The sequence below is a fragment of the Emydura macquarii genome, unplaced genomic scaffold (assembly GCF_026122565.2).
Source record: "Emydura macquarii macquarii isolate MOO-44397 ecotype Brisbane River unplaced genomic scaffold, CSIRO-AGI_Emac_v2 contig_719, whole genome shotgun sequence".
Classification (NCBI taxonomy): Eukaryota; Metazoa; Chordata; order Testudines; family Chelidae; genus Emydura; species Emydura macquarii.
This window is the reverse complement of record NW_027130856.1, coordinates 4287216-4308194: the sequence shown is the minus strand read 5'-3', so window position 1 is coordinate 4308194 and position 20979 is coordinate 4287216. Positions and strand designations below refer to the sequence as shown.

Below are 20979 nucleotides of genomic sequence, written 5' to 3'. Positions count from 1 at the left end.
GCTTTATTGATTTTTAATCTCTAGTGCTGAAAGTCTTAAATTCAGAATCCAGGCTGGTACTAAAAAGACATTAGTGCTTAGCTGCAGGAGATCCAGACAAAGAGGCAATTAATGAGTTAAAAACATTTCTTTCCTCTGATGATACTGTGCAACTAATGATACCCACTGCATTATCTTCTGTAAAGTGCAGTAGTCTCCAAAGCAGGATATCTGGATATTAGATCCTGATGATATCAGCAGTACAAAGAAATCTTTACTGGTTCATTTCTCTGTCTTGGCTACAAAAGTATGAAAAGTGCTTTGGTAAGATAAAGAGTTTTACCAGTCTTAAGTCCCAATTTCATCAGCGTTTGTTGTCTTAAGATTTATTTTTAGGCTGCAAATGTTTCAGTTTGTGGGAAGTATGTTTTGAAGTTGAGATTTTTAAAACCCGTTGTATTGCTGTAGATCTGTTAATATGTACTGCACCAAACACAGTGGTAGCCCAGTCTTGTTAGGGTCTCCAGGTACCAGTTGAATACAAATAATAAGAACAATGTGTCAGAGTCTGAAGAACCATTAGGCCGGGGGGTGTGTGTGTTTTGATTTAAATAATAAATTGATGTTTCTGGGGCTGTTAGACCATTTTCTAAGAAAAAAACAGCAGGCCTGGCTCCTCTGAACATCCCATGAGAACAGGAGTTAAAAGGTGAATGTCCTCCTGTATAAATTAGAGCAGCCAGTGGGCTGCTTTAACCAGAGACCCATCTCCATGGTAACTGGAACCAAAATAACTAACTTGCTTGTAATTCACACCTTTAGTTGTTTTGGGGAAGGCTTTGTGCGGACACTCTCATTTTTAATTGAGTGTTCTATTTTAATATCTTATTTCTCAGTTAAATTATATCAAAATAGGACTTTCCTAATCTGAAATAAGTATGCACACACAAATAACTTAAGGCATGATTCACAACTGATTTAGTTATTTCACTTCCAGTTACCATGAAGACAAATCCTATCTCTGACTGCCAATAGCCCAAAGGGGCTGTTAGGGCAGCTGGGTATTTTATGGCTCAGAACATCTCCAGCCAATTCCTCCTTCTTTCTGGCCAACCTCCAGCACCTGTGGTGGGGCTGGCACAGGAGCCTGTCTGCCAGCTCTCTGCTGCTGGTGAATCCTCCTGCCATAAAATGATCTTCCCGTGGCTGGCTGTGTCAGCTTTTGAGATGCTTTGCCCCAGGAGTGCTGCACAAACGTTATTGTGATACAGAATTCAGCTCTTAATCTTTCACACAGAAGATATTGCCCACATGAGGTAACGTTCAACACTGCTTGCCAGATCCTCAGCCAGTGTAATTTTATGTAGCTGCACTGAAGGCAACAGAGATATGTCAGTTTGTCAGCGGAGGATCTGGCCTTGTATTTCCGCAGTGAAAAATATGTCTAAAATGTTTTATTTATAGAATTTTCAAAACACACAATTTAGCCGTTACTCTTTGACCTCCACTTGCGATTTGCACAGGAGCATGGATTTCATTTGTATGCAATAAATTAATTTTTTGTGTCTTAGGGCACCTTGTAAAGGTGTCCTGCCTACTGGGATTACTCCTTCATATTTTTTTTAAATGTATTTTTATTTTGAATCTCCCAAGAGACCTAAGTGCAATCTTTATGACTAAAAAGCATCTCCTATGTTCCAGCCATATTCAGTTTTACTGGTCAAATCAGGGGCAAAATGTAGCGTGGGACATTCTAAAATGTGACCCACCTTCATGTCTTCATGAGCCTGTACCTCCATGATGGAGGTGAAGGCCACTGCTCATCTTTATTAAAATTAAGCATGGCCCACAGTTTTCTGACAAGTTGTCTATGGTCTGTCACCCTCTGTTGGAAAGAATTTGTTCCCCTCCTCCCCTCATATTAAGTGTGAATTTGTGAATCAGACTGAAGGTATAAAGTGATATCATGTATGCTTAATTTACCCTACAGAGGATATTCTCTAGGAAATGTAACAACAAAGATTTTCCAGTAATTGACTGAAAAAATGCTGACTGACACATTAATTTTTCCAGATAATGAGATCTGTAGGGAAGTTTTAATCTTTGGAATGTTTCACATGAACTCTCAGTAGTTTGATTAACCTTTTATGTGGCCATGTAAACTTTACTGATTTTCTTAGAGTTATATGGCTGTAGGAGGAATGTTACTGAGGAGTCCTCATGATCTAACTAACAAATGCATCTCTTAATATTCCATCAAATCATTGTATACCATTTGTATTCTGATGCTAACTGTGTCGATGTTAAGCATTCACTGTATCTGAAAAACTTTCTCTTTACTAAGATACCAACTAGGTACACGTTGACTGGTGCCACCTGAAAATCCCAAGGTCAGGGCAGGCTGCAAAAGGAGAGCAGATTCTTCCAGGGCTGCTGGGTGACACTGAAGTCAGACTTCCCAACCAGCCACAACCAATGCTTCTGATTCCTCACACTGGTTATCAGGAAGCTAAAACAAAATATACACAGCCCCCTTTATGGTGTTTCAGTCTCTGTCTCCCAATCAGCCACTAGGTCCAGTAAAGAGATAAGTTATTCAAAACTCTATGCTATTTACCAAAAAAGGTTCTCCTGACCCCAAAGGGTCAGCCACATTACCAGATCAATATAAGTTTGGATCTTACTCAAAATACCATGCTGCCAGCCAATTCTTTACTAAATAAAACTAAAGGTTTATTATAAAAGAAAGAAACAAACTATAAGAGAAACGTTAAATGATTAAAGCAATCAGATACATAAAAATGATTGGAAAGTCCATATATATCAGGTTTTCATTAGAATTGTGGAGTTTGCAGGCTTGTATAGTCCCTCTGATGTACATCCAATACCTGGATGGGTCTCAGTCCTTTGTTTAATAGAATCACAGCTTCAGTTGTAGATGAGTTGATCCAGAAGTAGGTGAAGGCTGAAGACTTACTGAAGACAAATGGATGTGGTGCAGCAGCCTTTTATGTCCCTTGGCCTTTGCCATGCTGCCTGTGGAAATTTACAGAAATAGGATGGAGTCCAGGGTCACCTGAGTAAGTCCTGGTGACTCATCAGGTGTAACTATGGCTTCTCCCCCTGGATCCATTGTAGCTGTGAGTTTCCTTAATGGGTCATTAAGCAGACTAGTGCTGCAGCCATCCTGTCTGGGGTGTTGCCCAGAAACACAGCACAAGTCGAAATACAGATACATCAAACCTATCCATAACTTCCAATACAAATATGACACATACACATAAACAGTATCATCATACTTAGGCCATATCAGATACTGTTAGAAAGGTTATAATTGGCTGTCTCATATAAATTATTAAAATTTTGACATTGATGTTAAATAATATCATAAGTGGTCCCCCTAATCCAGCCAGCATCACAATTGAGTTTTCATATTGAGCCTTTACATTGCGGGTACACAAATGCAAGCATTTCAGTTATAAAGTGAATTTATAAAGACTATTCAGAAGACTAAGTTCTACTTCCTTTGCTTTCTAATATAAAAAAAGTGTTAGATAAAATTGCCCATCCAACTCTTATTTTTTGCCATCTCTTAAATGCAGGTATAAATGGATGGGATTTTTTGATGCATGCCTCATTACCATTTCTTATAAGTTCTGCTTTTGGACCAGTACTCATTTTCTAAATTGTACTGCTTCTTCAGGAAAAATAAAATCATGGTAACCAGATGTGGTATGCTTATTTGCCTCTGACCTGGCAAAGTGTTAGGTTTAACAAAAGAAGCTAATAGAAATATTCAGATTGACCCTTCTCATCATTTAGGTTGCTTGGAGCTCAATCAATCTTTCATTATTATCAGAGTTATTCAGGCAGAGGCAGCAGTGCTAGTATTTCTCATGATCAGCCCTTGAGCCAGACATAATTTGCAATTTGTAGCATTGTATTTTGAAACAATGATGCATTGAAATGAACAGAGCAGGAATTAGAAGTATAGTAATCAAGAGGACACACTATAGAGTATCTACAGCGTAAATACTCTTTTCAAGTACTGTAAGTGGACACTAGTGATTTAAACTAATATAATGTAGTTTTATTAGCACCCATATTCATCCACAATTTTTAAAATCATATGTATAATTGAACAAATCCAACAATAGAAAAATGACCGTCTTGGCCTGTGTTTTTGACATGATAGGTCAAAATTAGGAGTTGTGATGTGGTTAGTTAATAAGATCCCTTTACCTGTATAGTGAAATTTGAACAAAATAGTGTTGAAATGCTTTGACATGAAATCTTCTAGAGTAACATTTTTCACAAACAGAAATTTCACAAAAGAAAAATTTCATACCGTCTGTAGAACAGTTAACAGTGCCATACTTCAGATATAATAGCAACTGGCAAATGTTAATATGCTGTTGCTGATGATTAATTTGATCTTAAGTATAGACTTGAAAATTCTGTTCCTTATATATGTTATTTATATATCACAATGTAGAGGCCTTTCTATCTGTCTGTACAAGAAAATTGCTAGTATTGTGGCACTGAGATGTTTAATCAATTTGACTCTTTCAGAATGAGAATCACACTGCCCTTCACTTTGTAAGTGAAAATTGACTCTCCAGTAAATCTTCTCTTCCACCCCATCTTCTATTCAAAGTTTTCCAATATTTGTTTTAACATCCTGCTGTTGACGTCTTTATAGAACTCCTAAGTGCTGAGTTACCTAACAAAGCATTGCAGCCTTAATTGGTAAATACTGACTATGAGAGAGAGGGATAGAAAGCATTTGTAAATACATTAAATGACAGTAATGAAAGGATATGTTGTCAATTTAAGGTACATTACTGATTAAAAGCCTGGTTTAATTTGCCAAATCTCCTGTATGAGTTATTTTTTAAAAACAAATCTCTGTTCTTCAGTGCCAAACAGCACACACTTAGTTTATCAAATCTCATCTTTCTAGGACTATTGAAGCTGTACACAACCAAATAATTTTTCCCGTGTTGGTGGTTGTGTGCCTCTGAAGAACTCTTGCTACACTTGAGCAAACTTCCAAATGCATTGCATTTTACAAAACCTTCATTGAACTGTCATGTACTTTTTCTGTGGTTGCTCTCATCATTGCTGATTACCAAGATAGTTGTGTCTCAATATAAGTTTTTACTTCGTAATCAGTCGCCTTCTTTCTTGATTTGTTGGGCAGAAAGGGTAGGCTGAATAGGAGATGAACATCTCTAGGTCTCTATCTGCTGACTGGCTGTACTGGCTGTATATTGTCACTTAGAAAATTAGCCCTGCCTCCTGCGCCCTTTCCAGTCTATACATGATTTGTTTTGAAAGTTTAATATTGTGGATTGGATGTTAATTTCTCACATATTTCTGACTTGCCACAGGGTTTCTTTTTATTTATTTGTCACAACTCTTAATGGTAGCAGCAGGTAGAAAAGGTCAGAAGTGTAGGAAGCAATGCAAGAAGTTTACCATATTTTTGTAATTTACAGAAAGATGGACTCTCTTCGCAGAGAAATTGACTAATTTGCCATAGTTAGTAATGTATAGAAAGATGGACTCTCTTAACTCTCCTTGTTTTTGCTGTATTCAGACTAACACGGCTACCCCTCTGGAACTCTCTTAACAGAGATTTACTAAAGTGTTTCATACCTGGTATTAGATGCAACCATTGCAAATATACAGACCGTAAAGGAGCTCTGGTATGGAATAATAATCATTTATCCATATGTAGTGCCTTTCATTCCAAGTAATCAAAGCACTTTATTAAAGTTATTGCAGCATGCCTTGGTTTGCTCATCATCATTTTATGGATGGACAGACTGAGTCACAGAGAAATTAAGTAATTTGCCCAAAATCACAGAGGAAGCCTGGAACATAGCTGGGAACAGCAGCAAAGTCATCCTGATTTCTCCTAACTTAACTACAAGACTATCTTTCTAATGTAGTAGATCCAGATTTATGGTTGTGAGAGTGCATGTTGGCTTGGATACATACAGGGAAAGGAGCACCTAGTGAATGTCATGGCTCATCTGGTATTCTTTATGGCATGGACGTCCATCCAAGGGTGACGGACTGATAGGTGCAAAGACCATACTAGTTATCTGTCTTGGTAGTTTATATAATAATGGTCTGTGTTGATGGTATTCTTTTTCAGAGCAGACTCTGCAAATGATTTTCTTGTGGAATACATTGTGACTCCCAGGGTTTCCTCTGGAGATATTCTCTGTTTGTACAGAAGATCTGCCACTACAGAACATGCAGGGCCCCCTTACTCACCTCTGTAGCATTTTAGTTTTAAATAAGTCGTGTTGCCAGGGCCTGTCCTGCTGGATGCTGCATCAAAAAACTCAGGCAGGGTGGGTTCTTCATAAGATGGAAGAATATGTTAAAAATGATTTAAAAAAAAAAAAAAAAGGCAGGAAATCATCGTGGGTTTGACAGGGGAATGAGAGAGTGTCCATCTCAGCCATGTCACCAAGTTTAACCAGGGCTTGCACAGCACATGGGGGAGAATGATGCTGCAGAGGCAGCTCATGCAGAGAGATCTGATCTTCTAGATTTTCTGAGACTTCCTGGTTAGTAAAAATGATTGTATGGAACATGAGCATTTAGGACTACCGTATTTTCTCTTCATATATTGGGAATATATAATACACACACTACATTAAATGGGAATTTTATTAAATATAATTTTTTTAATTTTGTCAAAGTCTGGAAGGCCAATAAACTTTCAAGATAATTAATATTTCATGATTTTATGTTAAGCCTCTACCATTTTTTAAGTTAAGTAGCTGATGCTATTTTAAGCATCTGTTTGCCCTAAATCAGGCATTTTTTGTTTTAAATATCATGTTAAACACTTAGATCAAATATTTTTTTATTTTATCTACGAAAAGAGGTACTGTGTGTGTTGTCATTTGGAAGAATTTTTAAAAACATAAATCTTATTTTGCTGACACAACAGGGTTAAAAACCTTTTTTGAGTAGTAGTGGTGTGTGTGGGTGTGTGAGAGAGAGAAAGAGAGAGAGAGAGAGAGAGAAAATATTGTCACTACTAGTGGGAAAAGAGCATGCCTTACTTTATGACAGAAAGCATCGATAGAATAGCTTGAGACACTTACCATTTGTTAATTTTTAATGACAGTCCTTTGTCTATTAAGGAACATAATGCTACTGAACTTTTTCTGTCTCAATCAATTTTTGTGTTTTTTTCATTAATCAACTAATGCATATTTCTTCCATAGCTCTTTATTCTAATGAAATATGTGGACGATTTGGCAGACGGCAATGATCTCATCAGTAACGCATCAGAGTAAAATCCATTTAGTAGATTACATGGAGATTATTTTTGTTGTATCAGAAATATTGATATGTTCTTTCTAACTGATGCTATTCTCGATAGACATTTCAGAATTCATATTGCTCACGTATAATCATTTTTTCCTCAATCTGATTTTTTACATGAAATCATACAGTACCTTGAACTTGTCCTGTGTACTTATTATTATATTCCAATGAATTATTCTCCCCTCTTTTCACTCTTATATTGTTGAACAACTCTGAGGGCCTGATCCTAAGTCCAGTAAAGTCACTGGGCATCTTTCTGTTGAGTTTAAGAGGCTTTGGATCAAGCCCCAAATTGGCTGATGGAAAATTCACTCAAGCAAGCAGATGCCAGTTTAGTACAGCTGAGTGACCAATAAAAGGAATTTTGCTATATACTTTACACAGCTTGGATGGTACACACAGGTTATCCTGGCTTGAGGTAAAGATACAGAAGTACAGGACTCTGTTCTCAGATCCTCTTCTCTTTGTTGATAATGCAACAAACTACCACCATGTCTTTAAGGTTAGCCCTTTCTTCTGCTATATTGTAACTTGAAAAATGACCTGTCTGAGAAGAACACGCCATTCTAGAACATAATAAAAGAAAAATAATCCATCCTTTTATATTTTAACTGTCTTGACATTAAAGGATTGTTGTCATACATTGAGTTGAAGTTTAAAACTCTGAATCTGACTTTGAGTGTTCACATGCTTATTGAAATGTTCTGACCCTTGCTGTAAAAGGAGAATTAAGAAGCTAAAAATTAATAGAATTCTGGAGTATGTAGGCAATTAGGGTGAACAAGATTTCAGTTATTCTCCCTCATCAGTTTCTCTCACTATTGGATAGATAGGATGTTTTTAATTTGCACCTCTTATTTCAATTCATGAAAAAAGATTCTTGGAATATTTTCATATGTTACAATTAGAGTAACATTACACTGTTTTTTAAAACTATGCTTTAAGGAGCAGGACTTGGATTAGGGAAACATTAAATAAACCAACTAATATGTGAGGTATGCTCTTGCTTGATTATGTTGTTATTAAAAGGATATTGCTTAATAGTATGATGTGTGCTATATCCATCCTCAGAAGAATATTAATGAAAAAAGTTACGTTTAAAATTATTCTAGTATTACCTAGGGTGGGGAGGAAGTATTACATTTTTTTTTAATCTATATTTCTCATTGAGGCAATGAAGAAATCAAAGCCCAATGGGACAGGGAACATGCTGGCTTCAAGTCACCTTTATATTCTCCCAGTGCTGCGCTGCTCCTGACATAACATAGACCACTGGGGTCCTGTCAGAGTTACAACAGCTTTGCCCTGATTACCTGTGGGCCACAGTGCTGCCTGGAATCTCCACAGCAGTATTTGCTGAAGCCCCACCCCTGGCATGCTTCTCCCACCACCGCCCCACCTCCTCAGCACACCTTCCTGTACCAGGGCTTGCAGCAATCTTCCACAGTTCTGGCCCTGGGGGAATCCTTCTCTGGCTAAATACTGGGTTTTAGTGTCCCTTTGCACTGCTCTGGCATTTTCATGCAGCCTAAAGGATCCAAAATGTGGATGAAAATCTTTCCTGAGATATGTAATTTTTATTGTCTCGTTAAGGGGTGCAACTATTATTTGATAAATAGGTGGAATTTTTTAGAAGATTGCAGAACCATAGAAATGTAAGGCTGAAAAGGACCTCAGGAGGTCATGTAGTCCGGTGTGCTGTGCTGAGGCAGGATCAAGTATATCTAGATCATCCCTGACAGGTGTTTGTCTAACTCGTTCTTAAAAGCCTCCAGTGACGGCAAATTCCACAACCTTGCTTGGAAGCCAATTACAGTTCTTAACTATCCTTACAGTTAGAAAGGTGTGTTGTGTGTGGTTTTCTGCGGGCTTTGGGGTTTTGTTGTTTTTTGCTGATATCTAACCTAAATCTCCCTTACTGCAGATTAAGCCCATTACTTCTTGTCCTACCTTCAGTGAAAGTGGAGAACAGTTGATCATCTAGTTTAGAACAGACCGTAACCTATTTGAAGACTGTTATCAGGTGCCCCCACAGTCTTCTGTTCTCAAGACTAGACATTCACAGCTTTTTTAACCTTTCCTCAGAGGTCAAGTTTTCTAATCCTATTATCATTTTTGTTGCTTTTCTCGGGACTCTCTCCAGCTTCTCCACACCTTTCATAGAGTGCGGCACCCAAATCTTAACCTAGAACTCCAGCTGAGGCCTCACCAATGCTAAGTAGAGTGGAACAATTACCTCCTGTGACTTACATATGACACTCCTGTTAATACACCTCTGAATGATATTAGCCTTTTTTTCACATCTACATCACATATTTGGCTCATATTCAATTTGTGATCCATTATAAACCCCAGATATTTTTCAGCAGTATTTCTGCCTAGCCAGTTATTTCCCATTTTGTAGCTGTGCATTTGTTTTTCCCATGCAAAGTGTAGTACTTAGCACTTGTCTTTACTGAATTGCATCTTGTTGATTTCAGACCGGTTCTCCAATTTGTCAAGGTCATTTTGAATTCTAAATCTGCCCTCGAAGTACTTACAGTTCCTCCCAGTTTAGTGTCATCTGCACATTTTATAAGCATATTCTCCACTCCACTGTCCAAATCATTAATGAAAATATGAATGATAGACCACCCAGGAGAGACCCCTGCAGGATCCCACGAGATATGTCCTTCCAGTTTCACAGTGAACCGTTGATACCTACTCTTTGAGTACAGTTTTTAACCAGTTGTTCACCCACCCTATAGTAATTTCATCTAGGCAATTGCCTGGTTTGCTTGTGAGAATGTCATGGCAAAAGTCTTACTAAAATCAAGATATAGCGCGTCCACTACTTCCCCCTCTCCAGTAAGCCAGTAACCCTGTCAGAGAAGGAAATTAGAATGGTCTGGCATGATTTGTTCTTGATAAATTTATGTGGGTGATAATTTTTCATCCTATTTTTCTCCAGGTGCTTACAAATTGATTTTTAAATAATTTATTCCAGTATCTTTCCAGATTGGTGAATAATTCCCCCTGCTCCTTCTTATTCTTTTTAAAGATAGGTACTATGTTTGTCCTCCAGTCCTCTGGGACCTCCTCATCTGCCCTCCATGAGTTCTTGAAGAAGATAATCACTGATGCTTCAGCTAGTACCTCAAGTATCCTAGGATGAATTCTTTTTCCTATTCTAGTTTGTGTTTCTCCCCCCTTGTTAATGTTAATTGTGTTAAGCATCTGGTCATAATTAACTGTTTTAGTAAAAACTTAAGTAAAATAGGCATTAAATCCCTCCATCTTCTTGATGTCATCTGTTATTAACTCTTCCCCAAAGTATGGTGGACCAATGCTTTTTCTCTTGTTCTTATTGTATTCATAGAACCTCTTCTTACTGTCTTCGTCCCTTGCTAGGTATAATTCATTTTATGCCTTAGCCTTTCTGATTTTGTCCCTACATGGTGTGTGCTATTCTTTTATATTCAACGTTAGCAATTTGTCAATGTTTCCATTTTTGTAGGATTCCTTGTTGATTTTCACACCATTAAAAAGCTCCTGATGTAGCCATATAGGCTTTTAATATTCTTCTTATCTTATCCAGGTATTGCTAATCACTCATTAAATTTTAATTATAAAAATGAGGCCCAAAGCAACTGTCACAATATATAACGAGATTTTAATTGCTATCATAATATTATACCTCCTTTTAGTGTTTCATGTTCTCCAGCCCTGTCATGTCTTCTCCCTTTGCCTTTTCAAATAATTATTAATGATCAATTTAGCCATTCCAGGTTTGGATTACTTTGGAAATGGAAATATTTCCTGGGAAAAATGAAAACACCCATGTACTCCCTCCAAAACTTGTATAGTTCATGTTCACTACATTTTTATAGCTAACTCTAAGAACAGACTTGGCTGCCTTGTATAATATTATCTTTAGATTGAGTAGCCAGAGATTAATCTTTCTGTAGGGTCATTGTGTAGTATGTATTCGGCCCACACAATGGCTTTGTTTTTATAAAGAAGAGGGAAAAAGGAAAAAATGTTATAAATTATTGCTAGTTTCAAAACTTTCCTCAGACCCATGAATACTAATTTTTTTAAGTGTTTAAAAGAACTTGGAGTTTGTATTCTTCCATTTATAAACATTATGCCTGGACTGCTATTTGAATGACCTGGCTCCAGTTTGCACATTAGGTGCTTTCGTTTTACTTTTGATGTGAACTTCTGAGTGAATAGTGCCACAAGTGGACATCAACTTTCATCGGTTTCAGCAGAGCATTTGGTGGAAAAAATATTCTCAGTGCTTTTGAAATGGTAAACACAATGGGCTTAATAGATGTTATCCCCTGTGCTTTAAATATGCCAAAATTGTCTCTTTCTTAATCCCTAAATGTTAAGGAATATTTTATTTATTTCTTTATTTCAATATGTAAAAGATGTAATTTCATCTATGATCAGTAAAAATTAACACACAAACACTCTGCTCCTAACAATAAATAAATAACCTCCAACCTCAGACATTCCCCTCCCCAAATGCCTGGGAGAAAACAGTGGAATGTGCAGCATGCCTGGAAGTTTAACAGTTCTGAGGTCTGGCTAACAAAGTGGGGGAAAGGCGTTCCGGAGGTGAGGGACCCTCATGGAGAACATTCTGCCGGCAACTTCTTCCTGTATGTAGCAGAGGAGGTCCAGCTCAAGCACCTCTGCTGATCTTAATCGCAACAGCATGTCACAAGGAGAGAGGCAATCCTACAGGTAACCAGGTCTCAAACCATTTGGGGCTTTAAAGGCTAAAACCACCAACAAAAATTCTATCCACTATACCCAGTGCAACTGCTGCTGTAGTGTGAAGTGAGCTGCTATTGCTTTCCAAGCAATTATTATACAGATGATTCTGGATTTTCTCTTGCAGTTCATAAAAGAGGGTCCTAAACTCATGTAAACTTTGATTTACATTGTCTGGAAGTTGCAGTGTTGAGCAATTTTTAAAACATTGGTTGATTTTGTATTTAAAAATAGGGATCCAGAAATGTTCTCAGAAAAAAGCATACAATGCAAATAAAAAAAAAAAAAGACTAATCTTTAATAAATTCTCAAGAAAACACACGGAAAAATATTAAAAACGGAGATTCAGAGTTCTTGGCATTCTCCCTCCTATGATGAGCACAACATTGTCCTAGGAAAAGAGGAATACCTTTGTGTTCATTTGACAAGTTAGAATGTTTTGTTATTAACAGGTTTGGCAAACATCGCAAAGATGACAAGATTGAGAAAACTGGTAAAATAAAAGTTCAGGAAGCCCTTACTTCAGAAGAGGAGAGAATACGAATGAAGCAAGAACAGGAGAGGTAGACTTCAGTATTTGCTTAAACCTTAGTAGAGAGAGTTTTCATTTATTTTTTGTGTTTTTAAACTCAAGAATTTACATGCAACTGAAGTTTGGTTTTCATTGATGATATTACCCAAATGCCGATGTGTTTATATAGTTAATATACTGGAAAGAGACAGAGAGAAACTAGATTTGTTTGGGATATAAATAGTGACAGTTTCTTTGATTGCGTTCGGTATCTTTCACACAACCAGTAGCAGCTATATAATTATTTCTGTATTGGAGTACATGAAAGAGTAACTTTAATTTTTTTCTCAAGACTGATTCTATAATCAATTTTGCAAACTTCTCAGAAAACAAATATTTATATAAAATTGAAATACATTTTGTATCTTTCCCTTAAAGTCTTGCATACCTAGTTTATTGCTAGTTGTTTTTATGCTGTTCAGAAATAGAATTTAAAATTTGATCATTGCAAATAAATTTGTCACTGCAGTTCTGTCTATGTTGTCATGGAGTAATGTGTACATTAAACTGTTAATTGTAAAACTGAGTGGTGAGTAACTGTTTTTGCCTTGTTTTCCTTCTCTTAACATTTGAAGCCTTTATATTTTTTGTGTCATGTGCTCCTCATTATTTTAAACAAGCTAATATTTCCAATCTAAATTTCACCCTGTCTCTTGCAGGCCCCAGTGATTCTGGGCCCAGGCTCTATCATCTCTTATTACTTCATTTAGGGGAAAATCCAAGAGAAGATTAGGAAGTGACTCGATCACAGTCTAAAAGTGCCTCTATGGGGAGAAGATTTCTGAGAGTAGATGACAGTTTAATCTAGGAAACAATGGCATAACAAGCTATAATGGCTGGTAGCTGAAATTAGACAAAGGCTACACAGACTAGAAATAAAGGTGCATGTTTTTAACAGTGAGGGTTATTAACCATTGGAACAACTTACCTAGAGATGGGGTGAAAGCTGAATGTCTTTCTAAAAAATGTGTCCTACCTCAACCAGAAGTTGTGGGCTTGACGCAGAAATGACGGTAAAATTGTATGACTTGTGTAATGCAGGAGGTTGGACTACTTGATCATGATGGTCCCTTCTGCCTTAAGATATATGAATCTGTGAATTCTATATTGGATCTCTGACTCCCAAAAAGATATTTAGGATTAATCTGTTAGCAGAGCTTAATTGTAAAAATTGCAGTTTCTCTTCTGCTAGTAGAGAGGCTGAACCATGGATTTGATTGTTCTTTACTCATGGCTTAATTTTCCTTTTATTGACAAAACCAAAAATCGGAGCACTAAACAGCTTCCTGTTTTTTGAGACTTTCTTTTAAAGTAATTGCTCTGTCAAATAAAAATGTAAAGGGAAGTTTTGAAACTGGAGGAAATATGTAACAAAGTGTGTTACACATGTGTGTTGTGTGTTGGTTTATCATCATCATCATCAAAGCTGAATGTTGGAATCTCTGCGTGACAATTTTTTTTTCATAGTAGGAAAATTTCCTGCATGCACTCTCTCTCAATAATATTGGTGAGAGTCTAGAATGTGCATGTAATAAATCAGATTGTAATAGTCACTCTGAGTTCTATTGTATAATTAGTTATATAGTTTCCTATGTATGGAACAACTTCCCAATCTCCATTCATCAAAATACTTGTACCTCCTTGAAATTTTTCCTAAAAACTCACTCCTGCTGTGTCATAAAATAATTCATATATTCACTCAAATCATCAGTGTACACATGCCAGAACTTGGTAACAGCATGATGTTGTTATTGTGATCCAGATCCTTCCTCTGCCCTCACATCCCCACCCCAATTGTTGGTTTCCTTTTTGGTCTGTCCTGTGTGCAATTATAATGTAAGTTCTTTGTGGCAGGGACCTGTACTGTTAATAAACGATGATAATATAGCAACAAAAATATGCTGGGTGCTTCCTTAAGTTTCCAAAAGTACCAGATAGTGACTCAGTCCATGGTGGTTTTGAATTGCTGCAGTCAGATTGCAGTTCTTCCTTTCTATTTTGTAATGTAACTATATTAGATGCATAATAAATTACTGCCCATGCGAATTAACCAAAAGTCTAGAAACAATTATTGGGAAAGACAGTAAAATATTCCTAGTCAAATAATGCTGGTTCATAATGGGTCCTTTTTTCACTTTCATTATGTTTTAGTAGCACAGTTCACTTACTCTGTTTTGTTTGGTGTTTGAAGCTCTATACCTTTAATGATGCAATACTTTTGGGAATTAGGCTGAATTTAATGAATTTACTATGTATAAGAGGTTTGGAACAAAAAATCCTTAGGGGTCAGAGAACAAGTGAATGTTCCATTAAAAAATCAATCATGCCCACAATTTTATAAAATTATTATACTCTGACTTTATAATTTTAATAATAATGTGCTTACAACAGTATTTTGCTTAAACTCTTGAAAGTATTTTGTTCATATTGATTAGAAGACATATAAGCAAATAAATGTACTTTAATTTATCACTTATTGAAATGGATAAAAACTGCCTTTTATGAATACAATATTAACACTAACAATAATTCCTTTTGAAAAGAGTGTCACGTTAGCCAGCTCTGGTTCATGTGTATCAGTAACCATAACAAAGCAGTTTAGCACAGGAAGTAAATGGACCAGAATGTTTAGCAAGTGCCTCCATTGGAATTGTGTCAGGAACCTGGAGGGAGCACCCACCATTCTTACAAAAATTGTCATAGGATACTTATTGGCAGTAAATTGTCAGGATCTTAGATTGACATTTCATCCAACAACACAGTGCTGCATATCACCATTCTGGGGCACTGATTTACTCCTAAGAGGGGAGGCTAGCGAGTTATCTTTGAGTATTTCCAGGAATTGACCAGCAGACCCAAACCGCTTAGGTTATGAGCTCTGACAAACTTACAGCCCCAAGTGGCATTGTTACTGAAGCTTGAGTGCAAAGGCTTTATTTTAGATTTACACCGCTGGAACTGAGATCAGAATTGGGTCCATTCAGGGCCAGATCAAGGCAATCCTGGGCCTTAGGCACACCACATCATGCGGGATCTCTGTTCCTGACACTCATGCTGTGATCCTGCCCCTCCATGTGGAATACTTGGAGTGGTGGTGTCTGTGGGTCTCCTCTCCCCATAGAGAGGTAGGGACAGTAGCATGGGGCCCCCTGTCCCCTCAGGAGTAGCAGAAGGTTTCTTCTGCTTCCTCAAGAAACACTTGGGGGCCACCCCTGCATCTGCTTCGGTTGGTGAGCTGCATCCACTACATTCTTCTGCTCCTGCCCTACATAGAATCCCCTGGTGTGGTAATACTAATGCAGCCCCTTCGGAGTAGTTGGTCTTGGATTTATATCCCATAGAGATGTATGGAGTAGTTTGAGATGTTTCAGGTTGTCTACAGACTCAGGCAAACTTTGCTGTATTGGTTACACAAACTTTTCTGGGCAACCGAGAGGGTAATGCTACTGCCATGGCTGAGCTTCCCTTTGTGGATGCTCATCAGGCAGTTGTACCCAAACTTTTCACTCCCACCAGCTTTTAAGGTTATGATACTGTCTCTATATCTGGCCTTTCAGGCACACTCCTGGTGTGCAGACTCCAAGTCTGGTGCCCCATGGGGATGTGGGACCCCATAACCCAACTGCTCCACCCAAAGTCTCTTCAGAGCCTCCCACTGTGGATTACTGTCACCCTTTTGGAGACTTCATGACAGTTACAACAAGTAATACATAGACTTTGCAAAGGCACTTCTAAATTGTACTTGCACTTTAACTCATATATGAAGCACAGGAGATATACAAATCTATGGGAAAATAACTTCACATCTTACCCTTCTTGAGAGTCTTTTAGGTCTTTAGTCAGTGTCTTCCAGGGAGTCCAGACTTCATCTGCACTCTCCTCTTCTCCTGCCCAGTCCTGCCTTCTGGTTCTGGTCTGTTCCCCTTGCTGGAGAGAGAGAGAGACTTCCTTTTAACATCATTTGCTAATACCTTTGTTTTTTCCTGTCCTTTCCCAGGGTTTTTCCATTCTCCAGCAAGTCCAACGTCTGTGGCTAGGTTGTACACTGCTTGGATTTGGACAGTTGTTCTTTGAGTAGTGTCCCTATGGGTGCTCCACATCAGGATATGCATAAGCCCATAAGCCCTTGATCAGAGATTTTCATCAGCAGTGTCCATGGGTCTGCATCTGCATCCTAGACACCTTCATGCCCCAATATGAGGGTATAGTGAGGAGCAGACCAACAACCATTCCAATTCCTTCTTAAGTGCCTTCAGCTTGAGAGAGAATGTTGCAGTGTCCATTAGCTAAGCTATGTGGCTTGCTGCACATCTTGCTTATTTTTTTTTATTTTACAGGTATTTCTTTTATTATTTTTTCCCTTGTTTAGCACAGTTTGTGCTTTTGAGGGATGGAGGAGGGTTCTCCTTCCCATTTTTTTTTTCTTCGCCCATTCTGGGCCTTTATCGTTTTCTTGGGCCTCGAGCTGCAGCTTTGAATATGGGTTATGCCCAAAATCTCAGGTGTCAAATCCTGTCAAACCTGCTGTAGGTGTTTTCCCTGCAGCGACAGACATTCACGCTGCTTCAGTTGCCTTGGGGAAAACTCTGTGCAAGATCTACTCAAATTTTAAGAACAAATATAAGAAATTCAGGGAGGTCAGACTTAAACTCCTGTTCCTGGAGTGGTCTCTGAGAGCTGGGGGGTCTGAGTCACCCCCTATACATTGAAATGGCCACCTGCCTCCAGTTTTTTGGTAATCAAACGCTCCAGGGATCCTATGGTACCATCGAAGAAGAAAAGACCCCACTTCTCAGAACAAGAGAAGGGATAAGTCACCCCTGCAATCTGGATCTCAGGAGACCTCGTATCCCAGTAAGGAGACCGTAGAAGCTCCAATTCCTTCTGGTGCTCACACTGCAGCACCAGCCAAGAAGCTGCATACCAAGAAGTCATCTAGAGTGGTCTTTGGCACCAGACTCCTTGCCTTCAAAGGATAGAGGCTCTAGAATCCAGCAAAGGCTGTTGTCATGTCCTGATGCAACCTTGGTACAATCCCTAGTACTGTGTGATATATTGACTCCTGAGGGGCCATACCCAGAGTCTCCAGTACTGTCTAGGCTGCTCTCCCATGAGGATCTTCAACTCATGGAAGAGTCTAAAACACCATTATTGACAGGTACTGACTCACATCTTGGAGCATACTTACCCTCCATCCATACCATTGTCAACTCTGGCTTGTCCTCCAGTACCATTACAATCTCCTTGCAGGCTATCTGGGGGCATTGAGAGTGCCTCCCTGCTGGTAGTGGCACATTCTTACCAGCTTACCACCTATCAGACCTCATCACTAATGCATGTTCAGATGCCTACAGGAGGCCTAATACCAACTTGTGCATCTATGATAGACATAGGGGATGACACCACATAGGACTTGGAGGTATCTATACATGGCTTCTCTGCCTTCAAGCTTTCCTCTTTTGGGATTCATTATGAGGAGGAAACTCCTAGCAGGAAACACATCAGAGACTCTGGCAAGGACTTCACAAGACCTCACCCCTTCCCTTTTGCCCCACGTCAATGTGCATAATGTAACCCAGAGGCCTCCAATGTGACCAGTTCTACATGGTCCTGTTTCATAATAGGACATGGCAGGAGGAACAACAAACATCCCTGAGTCTTGCTCAACAGGAACATCACACAGAGAAACATGAACCAGCTGAGGTGGAAGAAACACCACCTTCACACAAGTTCTCTTCCTCACCAGATGAGGCAGTCATGCCTCTTCCACCATGTTGCCCTGATGATTTTAAGGTCTTCCAGGACCTTATGAAATATTTGGCAGACACATTACAAATTCCACTGGAGAAATAGGAAGCCCAATAGTCCCTATTGGACATCCTTCATACAGCTTCTCAGAACAAGATTGCAGTACTTGTCCCAAGCCGACATGGTGTGGCAAATCGCAGCCACTGTACTACATACATGAAAATGGGCTGAGAAGAAGTATTGTATCCCACCCAGAGGCTTGAAGTATTTTTTTCTTTTACCCTACACCTAACTCTCCAGTGGTTGAGGCATTAACGAATGGAACAGACAACATTGGTACCATTCAACCCCATCAGATAAAGAGCTAAAACATCTGGGTTGTAAGAGCTACTCCTTGGCTTCTCTACAGTTCAGAGAAGTCAATTACAAGCCCTGATGGCAAAGTATGACTTCAAATATTATTCCAAATTTGCATCTTTTATTGGACACCTGCCTCAGGATCACCGGGAACAATTTCAGACTCATTATGGAAGGTCAGACAGTTGCCAAAGCATCTGTCCAAGCCTCGCTTGATGCCACCAACACAGCCACATGCCCTATATCTACAGCAGTAGTTATGCGCTTACTCACTGAGCTTCCTGGCTGCAGTCATCTGGCCTTCCCTGGGAGGTCCAAAATACTGTTTAGGACCTTTCTGTTGAGGAGACTGAGCAGCACTATAGATGGGTCCCTTCGCTCTCCTAAGAACTCCTGGGTGACACTATGATCTCTAGGCATTCACATGCCTGTGACAAAGAAGAAATACAGCAGGTCACAGACTGTTCAATAATCTTGTCCAGTCTGCCCCCAGCCCATGAGACCAACTCCACCCTCTAGGAAAGAGCCCAAATCTAAGAAAGGGCAATCTCCCAATCAGTAATATCTTCGAAATGTCCATTTTGACCTATTGGTTGAGAGTCACTCCCAATCCAGATCCTGCACTTCACCACCATTACGGGGATTGTCTTTCCCATTTCCTACCTTCCTGGGAGCTTATCACCTTGGAGAGATGGCTCCTGGAAGTAGTTTTTACAGGTTATTCCATTCAGTTCAGCTCCCTACTGCCCCCCCACTACCCCCACTTCCGGTCCCTCTTCAGGGACCCTTCTCCCAGGCAGGAAGTATGATCCCTCCTAACACTGAGGGGGGGGGGAGGAAGGCGGGGTAGCAATTGACCCTATTCCACTGGACTTTGTTAGAAAAATGTTTTACTCTCAATACTTTCTGGTGCCAAATAGAAATGTGGGAAGGAGTCCAATTCTGGACTTCAGAGCTTTGAACACATTCATTCATGCTCAATACTTCAGAATGATAACCCAAGCAATGTTAATTCCCTCTCTGGATCTGGGAGATTAGTTTGTTTCCCTCAGCCTTCAAAATGCCTCTTTCCATAGTGCCATGCATCCCTCTCACTGACCATTTCTATGTTTCATGGTAGACAGGGACTGATACTCATCCTACCCTCCAGCCTGTCCACCATCTCAAGAGTGTTTAACAATGTCCTGTCAGTTGCTGCATTCCACTTCTGCAAGATAGAAATAATTGTCTTTCCCTACCTGGATTATTAGCTCCTGAAAGGTCTCATTTCTAGAGATATAGACAACAACCAGCAAAGCCCTATCTCTGTTCCACACAGTAGGCCTTTACCTCAATGCAAAAAAATATATGCTTTCACCTATCCAATGCATAGATGTCATTGGGGCCACTTCATCTCCTCCACTGCTAGACCATACTTGCCCAAAGACAGATTTGCCACAATGTCCAGCCTTGTTTCGAAGATAAAACAAAGCTGGCAAACTACAGCACAGGCTTGCCTACAACTTCTGGGCAATGTGGCATTCTTTATGTTTGTGACACCCTTAGGAAGACTAAACTCTGTGTCTTTAAACCTGGCTGAGAATATTCCATTCACCCAACAATCACATTCTCTGCAAATGAGTGTCTAACCTTGGAGAGTCCCCACTCTAATTTCGTGTAAAGACTCACTAAATGTGTGCAAGAGAGTTCCATTCCTGCAGCCCCCTCCTATGAGACTCATCACCACAGACACTGCCCTGATAGGCTGGGGCACACACTCCCAAAATCTCACAGCTCAGGGAAGATGGGCCCCTCTGGAAGCTATCCTCAATATCAATATATTAGAGCTCAGGGCATTTCATCATGCTTGCCAGTACTTCCACTTCCACATCGGGCCACCCAATCAGAATAAAGCTGGGCAACAGAGCAACAAAGTATTATATCAGTCATCAAGGTGGCACAAGATCCCACTTACTATATACAGAAGCCATAAAACTATGGAACTGATACATACACAGCGCATACAGATTTCAGTGGTTAATCTATCAGGACTACAGAACACAGTAGTGGATTCTGTCAGCAGACATTTCAGTGTCTGTCACAAATAAGAGCTGAACAAAAAGGTTTTCTGAAAGATATGTCTTACCTGGGGCAATCCACAGATAGATTTCTTCATGATTCCATCCAATGCGAAGTGTAGACCATCCTGCTTCAGGAGAGGG

At 39.2% G+C, this 20979-nt stretch overlaps 1 protein-coding gene across 10 annotated transcripts in view; it reads left to right on the top strand.

The window, feature by feature from the left end:
* Window positions 1-20979, top strand: part of PARD3 (par-3 family cell polarity regulator) — a 641307-nt gene that overhangs the window by 476895 nt on the left and 143433 nt on the right. For 7 of the 10 annotated variants that reach the window (XM_067542624.1, XM_067542621.1, XM_067542626.1 and 4 more), the window contains one exon: window positions 12555-12665. The exons of the other annotated variants lie outside the window; for them this stretch is intronic. In XM_067542624.1, the coding sequence (XP_067398725.1) occupies window positions 12555-12665 (111 nt within the window). The remainder of the gene's footprint in view (window positions 1-12554; window positions 12666-20979) is intronic. 10 annotated transcript variants of the gene reach the window in all.